At 39.6% G+C, this 8,647-nt stretch overlaps 3 protein-coding genes across 4 annotated transcripts; 2 read left to right on the top strand and 1 right to left on the bottom strand.

Moving 5' to 3' along the window:
* The first annotated feature begins 84 nt into the window (after positions 1 to 84).
* LOC133716549 (receptor like protein 27-like) lies at positions 85 to 1,497 on the top strand. The gene has a single exon (XM_062143246.1). It carries the CDS (start codon positions 85 to 87, stop codon positions 1,495 to 1,497), a length of 1,413 nt encoding a protein of 470 aa, XP_061999230.1.
* A 2,180-nt stretch (positions 1,498 to 3,677) lies between these two features.
* On the top strand, positions 3,678 to 5,681 carry LOC133717933 (actin-related protein 2/3 complex subunit 5A). The gene is made up of 4 exons (XM_062144694.1): positions 3,678 to 3,908; positions 3,994 to 4,066; positions 4,239 to 4,339; positions 5,353 to 5,681. Exons 1-4 carry the CDS (start codon positions 3,817 to 3,819, stop codon positions 5,486 to 5,488), a joined length of 402 nt encoding a protein of 133 aa, XP_062000678.1. The 5' UTR covers positions 3,678 to 3,816; the 3' UTR covers positions 5,489 to 5,681.
* A 137-nt stretch (positions 5,682 to 5,818) lies between these two features.
* Positions 5,819 to 7,955, bottom strand: LOC133717932 (homeobox-leucine zipper protein HAT3-like). Of its 2 annotated transcripts, none has more exons than XM_062144692.1 (4): positions 7,636 to 7,955; positions 7,248 to 7,555; positions 7,062 to 7,141; positions 5,819 to 6,659 (listed from the first exon to the last, which is right to left on the bottom strand). In XM_062144692.1, exons 1-4 carry the CDS (start codon positions 7,790 to 7,792, stop codon positions 6,284 to 6,286), a joined length of 921 nt encoding a protein of 306 aa, XP_062000676.1. In that variant the 5' UTR covers positions 7,793 to 7,955; the 3' UTR covers positions 5,819 to 6,283. The 2 variants fall into 2 exon arrangements, with proteins under 2 accessions (XP_062000676.1, XP_062000677.1); XM_062144693.1 differs by having other exon boundaries at positions 7,263 to 7,555; positions 7,636 to 7,948.
* Between the last annotated feature and the right edge of the window lie 692 nt (positions 7,956 to 8,647).

Raw genomic sequence — 8,647 nt, 5'->3', positions numbered from 1 at the left:
TTCTTGAGATATCAAAAAAAATTGCAGAACTTGTACCTTGATCAAAACAAAATCCATGGCCTAGTACCGAAATGGATGTGGAACATGAGCACCGAAAGTTTGAAGTACTTCAACCTTGGCCGCAACCTCCTTTCAGGCTTTGAGCAACTTCCAGATGTCCTTCCTTGGGTTAACTTACGATTTTTAAGTCTTTCGTCCAACATGTTCCATGGGCCACTCCCAATACCGGCAGCATCCACCTTAGGCTATGAAGTTCAGGATAACAACTTTGCCGGAGAAGTTCCACCAGGGATCTGCAATCTGAGTTCTCTTCTGGCCCTTGATATGTCTAATAACAACTTCAGTGGCATGATTCCGCAGTGTTTTGGAAACTTTAGTGACCATCTGACACTTTTGCTGCTTGGAAATAACTCGTTTCATGGCACTCTTCCCCAAACATACACCAACAAAAGCAACTTAAGGATGCTTGATGTGAGTCAAAATCAATTGCAAGGGCAACTACCGAGGTCGTTGGCGAATTGTCTGATGCTTGAGACTTTGATTCTGTCAAACAATAACTTGAGTGATGTCTTCCCCATTTGGTTAGGGACTCTTCCGGAGTTAAAACTTTTGGCAATGCGGCATAATGGGTTCCATGGAGTGATAGGAAAGCCTAAAAACAATCAACGATTCCCAAAGTTGCGTCTGTTAGATATGTCGTATAACAATTTCACTGGCCAGTTTCTAGCTGAGTACATCTTCTCTGAGTATGCCATGAGACCAAATGTAACAGTCAGCCAGACAACATACATAGACGCTGATATCAGCTACGAATCTGGTAATGGTGTCATCACTCTGTCTTATGGTTCCACGATTACAATAACGAGTAAAGGAGTGGACAGATACTATTCAAAGATTCAAGAAGCCTTTGCAGTCATTGATATCTCAAGCAACAAATTTGAAGGGAAGATTGATGACTGGATTGGGAATCTAAAAGGGCTTATTTCACTCAATATTTCCAATAATCTTCTCACTGGTGGAATCCCATCATTTTTGGGGAACTTAACGCAGCTTGAATCACTGGACCTTTCAAATAACAAGCTCTCAGGAGAGATCCCCCAACAACTGGCGCAACTGACATTCCTTGCAAAATTCAATGTCTCTCACAACAATCTCACAGGTCCTATACCGAGTGGATCCCAACTCAGAGGGTTTAATGTCACTTCATACGAGGGAAACTCCGGGCTGTGTGGAGATCCATTGCCAAAGAAATGTGGGAATTCTGATACCCCGGCTCAACTGCCACCTTCTGGCACAGAAGACAGCAGTTCAGGGTTTGGAATTGAATTTGATTGGAAATTTGTGTTGTCGGGATTTGGAAGTGGGTTGGTGGTGGGAGTGGTACTTGCGGACGTAGCAATCACAAGGAGGCCTGTGATGTTTCTTGAGATAGTTGGAACGTTGATCAGACTAATGGGAAGGATCAGACGCTGGAAGAGGTCTGGACGCTTTATTTGATAGCTGCTATATATTAATTGTTTGGTCTTTTTTTTTTTTTTTTTCCTTGTGTGTCTTTCGATATTTGTTTCCTAGCTACTCCTTACTAGCTTGGTATCTGTCTGTCTTCTCTTTGTAGTTTTTATAATGGATGTATCAGCCACAATCTGAATCTGCTTGTTGCTTCTGTGTAGTAATACAAATAAAAAGTTGCAGAATGTTGATTACTTCCCTACTAAAAAAGTTAATCACACAGCACTAATCACACAACGGAACAGAAATCATCCGTTGTGTGTTTAAGTAAGCTTTATTGCACAACGGTACTTTTTATATTCTGTTGTGTGAATGCCTACAAAGTGATAACTTTTTTATCAGAAGTACATTGCACAACAGAATTAAGTAATGTCTGTCGTCTGAGTCTTAAAAAATTTAGCGGCAGATTTCCCTCCACTTTGGAGCCTTGATTGCCTCTTGAAATCTGAAAGTTGTACGTGTGTGCAATGGTTTAATGGTGACTGAGGTGATGCAAATAACTACCATGTTTACTTGTGGTGAAGTATTTAGTCACAATCATGTTCACTACTTGAAGACCTAACTCTTTACATGCTCAATCACGTTCTCTAATGTTGGCGTCATCAATGGGTTTCTTTGGACTGTTGGGGTGCAATGTTTCCAATTTCAGTTTGGATCGGGTCTGGTGTGCGTTCTGATATCGTCCTTTGACCGGTGACCGAGTAGTGGTGATGGTGTTCTTTGACCTAGGCAGCGGCGGTATGATCATCGCCATGGGCGGCGGTTGTCTACGGTGTGTGCGTGACTTCTCTGCACAGGGAGGTGGAGGAGGGAGTTGGGCCGGGCTAGCTGATTGGACCTGGGTTCTTGCTATCCCTTAGGTGGTTAGGCCTTTGGCTGTTTATTATTTTTATTTTTATTAGTTCTATTTTTCAATAATTTCTTTATTTTTTAGAGAGATATTTCTATGCGTTTTCAGCGTATCTTTTAAAGTAGCACTAAATGAGGATTCAAGCTGTAATTTATGCATTTGATATCTAATGAGTGAATCCATTTCTATGTACAACTGTGTGTATTATCACAACTTCTTGATATGTATGTAGATGGCAGCAGAAGGACATGTAATGATCATTCTGATATGTGATGAATGAAATTGTAACTCAATTTGAGATTGATTCAAAAAATACATTAGTTTCATATAAATTTATACCGGCTCCATACATTCATAGAATTCCGTCTAATCTTAGGGCACGTTTACTTACTTGAAATAAGAGGAAATGATTACGGGTAAAACTATTCCTACGTCTACTAACACATAAAGGAATCAAAATGATTATGGATAAAAGTATTCCTGCGTTTACTAATATATGAAGAAATCGGAATGGATGTAGGTCTCACCTCCTTATAAGGAATCGATTCCTGAATACTCAGGAATTTAATTACGAAGGGGGGAGATGGGTTAAACTCCTCCGGAATCAATACCAATTCCTTTCTTCTCCCATTCTAGTTGTCTCCGATTCATGATTATTTTTCATTCCAAGTAAATAAACGTGCCATTAATATAGTCCTACGATCATAACAAGTTGTTTACTGACATTACTTCTCTCTTGTTCTCTTTTTTTTTTTTTTTGGTTCACGGAAGGGAAATCGATTCCCTTGTCTTTCCCGTAGGGAAGGAAAACTAAAATTCCTGTCAGATTTCCTTTCCTGCGTTTGGTAAAGTAGGGAAAGCATCCAGGAAAGATCATTTGATTTCCCTTCCGATGTTTGGTTGGTGCAGGAAAGAAAAGTAAAAATATATCAATGTTTCAATAATACCCTTCTATTTTAAAATAAAAATAACCTGGAATGAATTTTCAATACTACCAAGGGTACTCAAGCAATTAATGCTAGGGTATTATTGTCCAAAATTATTGCAATTAATGTTGGGAAATGGGATGAGAAACTCAATCCCATGAAGTTTGAGTGGAATGAGTTTACCCCCAACTTTCTCCTATGTCAAGAAAGCATTTCCGGACTTTGTGGTTACCAAACAAAGGAAAGAAATAACTTTCCTTTCTCAAGTCTTCAAATCCGCAAAACAACCGAGGCCTTGTTCTCTCTCTCTCTGTTTTTTTTTTTTTTTTTAAGTTGGTGAGATGGAAGGACAGAGACAGATGTTAAAGCTTGGTTTGGTGACAGAGAGGGACTGTGAGAAAAAGAGAACAGAGAATCCCTTGATTCCCTTCCAGACAAAACGACCCCGTTCAATCACGGCGCGGATCACTCTCTGTTTCCCTGGTCTTTTCCAATCGCCCAGAATCTCAAAACCCCAGTGAGGAGCTGAGTATGGCAGACGAACATGTGGAAGCCGATAACGCAGAGGCCATAATCGCCCGAATCGAGCACAAATCTCGAAAGATCGAAAGCTTACTCAAACAGTAATCCCCTTTTTCTCTGCAACCCCCCTCATTTCTTTGACATTTAACCAAACCCTCTCAACTATTTGTTCCACTCTCCTTTCAGGTACAGACCAGTCGAAGCTCTCAAAACCGCTCTCGAAGGCTCGCCTCCCAACACCAGAGACGAACGATGCAAGGTCTGATCTTTTTTTTTTTTTTTTTTTTTTTTTTTGTAATGCCTTAGAAATTTGACGAGCCAGTAGAAAATTGAGCAATTTTGGTATTTTACTGTGTTTAATTTACTGGTTTTGGTCTGTTTGGGGTGGAAATGGAGAGAAATTGATGAGAAATTTTGGCGTTTTTGTTCAGTCTGCGAATTGGATAATGGTGCATAGAGCTATTATGGCTATAAAAGATGTTGATGGAATGTTTTCTTCTTTGGATCCTGAGTACTATGATATTCTCATGAAGTAAGTAATCCGCAATTTCTTCTTTTAATTATTATAATGAACTTTCATTGAGGTCATTTATGTGGATAACACTGAATTGTGATTTATTAAAATGGTGCAATTTAGATTGTTTATGTATGTTTCAGAGGTGATTTTAGTTTGATACAAGGACCTACTTTTGCTAGTGTAGGATTCAGTGAGCTATTTAGCTAGTGGTAGTTCTTCGACTAAGTTCATAGTGCACATAGGGTATGCTTAAAGTATCTTGAGCTACAGAAATGAATATGCTTTGATGAAGTAGGTAGATATGATATTGTACATCCTGGGGTTGGTTCTTCTTGCATGAATTATATATCTTTATACCTTTAGATGGTGTTGGTTATAAGCAAGTTTTGTAGTGGGGGGTAGCTGCGCAATTGCATTATTCATAGGACTTCAACTTGTTCTTGTTAGGCAACAAAGAACCTTCAGTATCCACCATTATTGCTTCAAGTTACTTATAACTCTAAAGGGTTCAATAACTTGTGTAATTAATGGGTGAGAATCAGGGGAAATAAGAACCAGTTTTCCTTGTGATTTTTGTAACAACACTGCATGTCTGCATCCTTCTGCACCTTCATGGATTTTAACATGCATTTTTTCATCTACCTTTCGCACCAATTTTATTCTGAGACTGATATTATCATGAAAAGATGGTTGCATTCATGGCTTATCAAAGTTTGGGTGATATAATTGATCTTCAAGGGAAAAAAAAAAAACACCGAAAAGTGCCTGAAAGTAAACATCTGGATATAGTTTAGTATAGTACTTATAATCTGTCATTATATATGGAACGCTTTTTTCTTGTCTTTCAGAAAGTCAGTATAGTCATTAGATCTTTTATTATTTGTTTTCTATATATGTATTCAGTTTTATGCTGTCATTTTCAGTAGTTTTCACAATTACGGTACCTTTTCCAAGGATCTTCTTTCCCCCATCTTTGGTGCATATTGTTTATAAGAGATCTTACAGTGTTGAAATTTCTATCATTGAAGGTACTTGTATAGAGGCTTGTCTACTGGAGACCGCCCCACATGCGACCAGTGCCTTCGGATTCATGAAAAACTGACGGAGAGAGCTGGTTTGGGATGCATACTACGTTCCCTTTCAGACACAGTGAATACAGTTTGATTTCCATCACTTCTTCTGGTAAACACTTACAAGGTTGATATCCTCGCCTAAATGTATAACAAACTAGAACACCTGCTGTCCCCCTGTAACTTCCAGCAAATGCCCTTCCAGCATGTTTTGTATCTTGGTACTGATTTTTTCTGCTTCTGAGCAATCTCAATATCAAATCCTTAGTGGTGTTTTCCATCTTTTATGTGTTGGTTTCTATTATGTTGTTGATTGTGTTGGTTTCTATTGAAGTCATAAACCGTTGATATGAGAGAATTCTACCTGCTCTACAAAAGAGACTAATTTTTATTGTATTTCTACTTGCAATATAAAAGTACAAATTAGGTCTACTTTGAGCCAATTACTGAATTGCATTTGTACCACATGTTGAAAGGAATGAAAGGTGATGGAATATGGTCAATTTCAATGTTCACCTGCTTTTAAATCACACCCTTTTGATAGACAAGTTCAGACTCTTTTGTGCCATTTAACTTTTCCTACATTACTACACCTACTAGTTGCCATTTATAAACATCACTTTCTTGCTTGTCCACCAACCCTAGCTATTTCCATCTCACTTATATAATTTTGGCTATACCAATCAGTAAAAGCCCAAAATTGAGAAGAACAAAGTAACAAGGGGGTGGGGGTTTTCATCCAACAAAATCATACCCTAACAACTAACCCCTCACCATATTTTCTACCAGTTCCCTTCCTTTCCATATACATTTGTCACCCATTACCTCCTAATGACCAAAACGTCAATCTAAAGGCATCAGCTTTCTTAATGTCCCATCCAACAAGTTGTCACGACTGAGATGCAGGTGCGGGTGCATCAACTGGTCGATGCTGTGGGATCTGCAATGTGGCCCACGGGCTGATTGGAACAGGCCGATGGATAGTTGGCTGCCCTGGGTGGCCAGTTGGGCTGGTTGCCGGAACTGTGGAGGAAGCAGTAGTAGCACTAGCAGAAGATGAAGATGAGGATGAGACCCCCACACATTGGCATGAAGGGCACATGGTGAGAGTTGTGGGAGGGTTCATTTGCATGTAGAACTGTGGCGAAAGCTTGAGTGCCCTCAGCTCTTGCACTTCTTTCTGCAACCTCCTGTTCTCTTCTGTTAGATTCTCACAGCACTTCCTTAGTTGATCACAATCCACCTCTGTTTGCTTCAACTTAGTCCTGCATTCAAAATTAATTTCAATGCCCTAGTTCATTAATATATATTTGAAGCATTTACCAAATACCCAAAAAGCACAGTTCATTACTAGAAGTCACCCCTCATAAACCATTTACCAAAAACCAATAACATACACTTCCTATTCTAGAACATCCACACATTATTTTAACCCAACTTTCAAATCAAACAGTGCAGTTTTTTTTATAAATTTACTCAAACGGGTTTGGTGGGCAGTTATAATCAGACTGACCATTTACTGCATGTAACCACAAGTTACTCATATCATTGAATGCACACACATGAGAATAGTGAAAGCAGTCTGGTAAGTTACAGAAGCAAAGTGTGCTTTGTTTGGTATATGTCAATGACAATTCCACCCTTGAGATAGTGAGGAAATTTCTCACCTTGCCCTCCTGTTCTGAAACCACACCTCCACTTGTCTTGCGCTCAGGTTCAACTTCCGTGCCAATTCCTGCTTTTGCCTCTGAAACCCAAAAAAAAAAAAATTAATAATAACAAGAACGCAACCAAAACAGCCTCTTCCACCGCCAAAATTACAGAACTGCCACTGAAGAAGAGTGGGAAATTACCGAATTGACACTAACCGTGTTGAGAGTATGGTGCTCCTTGAACATGTCCTCGAGCAGCAGAGACTGCTCCTTGGTGAGCCGGAGCTTCTTCTTCGACGTGTCGCCGCCGCCAATGCCGTCCTCGTCGTCGCTTCCGCCGAGCGAGCACGAAGTCCTCTCCGCCTCGTTGTCTTCGCCTCTCTCGCTCCGCTTCCCGCTCAGGCTCGACACCGTGCTGTTCGGAGACGACACGCCGTTTTCGTCCTCGAAATCCCCCACCGCCGCCTGGTTCACGTCGATTCCTCGCCGAAACGACGTCGCATTTCGATCTGTAAACAAACGAAACCATGAGAAACAGATCTGATTGGAAAAAGAAAAAGAAAAAAAAAAACCCACAAAACATACGTACCAGTGAATCCAAAAATCCCAAAAACTCGTTGATGATTAGTTTCTGGATTCTGCATGAGGTTCAAGTGAAATGAGGAAGAAGAAGAAGAAGACGGTTTGGCTCCATAACTCAACCCCAGACCTAAACTCAACCCCAACTCATCATTTTTGTCACCCATTTTTTCTCTCCCCAGAATAGAGAGAATGGTAAGGAGGGTTGAAAATGGCAGTGGGTGTGTGTGTCTGCCTTTCGGTTTTTGCTTTTTGAAGTAAGAGGATGATGGGGCTATTATTGTTATAAAGAGATTCAGATACAGAGAGAGGGTGTTGAGGTAATCATGACTTGAACCAGAGGGAGGCTGACTAGGGAAGCTATGGGGCCTATCGGGCTATTATGATAAAGTTCTTGATGGCTCTGTCACTCTGTGTAGGCTTTAGCTTTTTGCTGCCAGATTCATTTACCAATGATTTTAACCATGATTGGGGTTGGCTTTAACTGTGGTTAAAAGGAGAGTTTGCTTTCACTTTGGTTTACTGTATCTGGACCCAAATTGGGGGGAAATGAGGATAATGATGATCTCTCTTTCAGATCTTTTTTTTTTTTTTTTTTTTGAAAAGTTATTTCAGATCTTTTATTTATGACAAAATTTGATCAGGGTTAAGTCTTTTTTATCTAATTATTAAAAATACAAAAAATAAAAAACAGTTTATGTAGTTTGTTGTGATAGAGAAGAAGAGAATTTGATAATGTCTTCTACGGAAAGTTTGGGAACGACTTTTGTATGACATAACATAACAACTTTATCCACCTTCAAGCGTAATCATACATAACATAACAACTACTCAACATACCAAAGACAATTACCAAGAGAACCACCTACATGAGCTTAATTCTTGAGACGTGTATTGGAAACTAATGGACTGCTTTAAAAAAAAGTGAGACCCCAGCAAAGAAAACTGATTAGCACTACCCTTGACCTTGCATAAAGTTTGTACTACTCATCTAAACCACTAATACAAAGCTCATTACCGAA

The sequence above is a fragment of the Rosa rugosa genome, chromosome 6 (assembly GCF_958449725.1).
Source record: "Rosa rugosa chromosome 6, drRosRugo1.1, whole genome shotgun sequence".
Classification (NCBI taxonomy): Eukaryota; Viridiplantae; Streptophyta; class Magnoliopsida; order Rosales; family Rosaceae; genus Rosa; species Rosa rugosa.
Note: the sequence above shows the minus strand (reverse complement) of the source record. Positions and strands in the feature narration are given on the sequence as shown.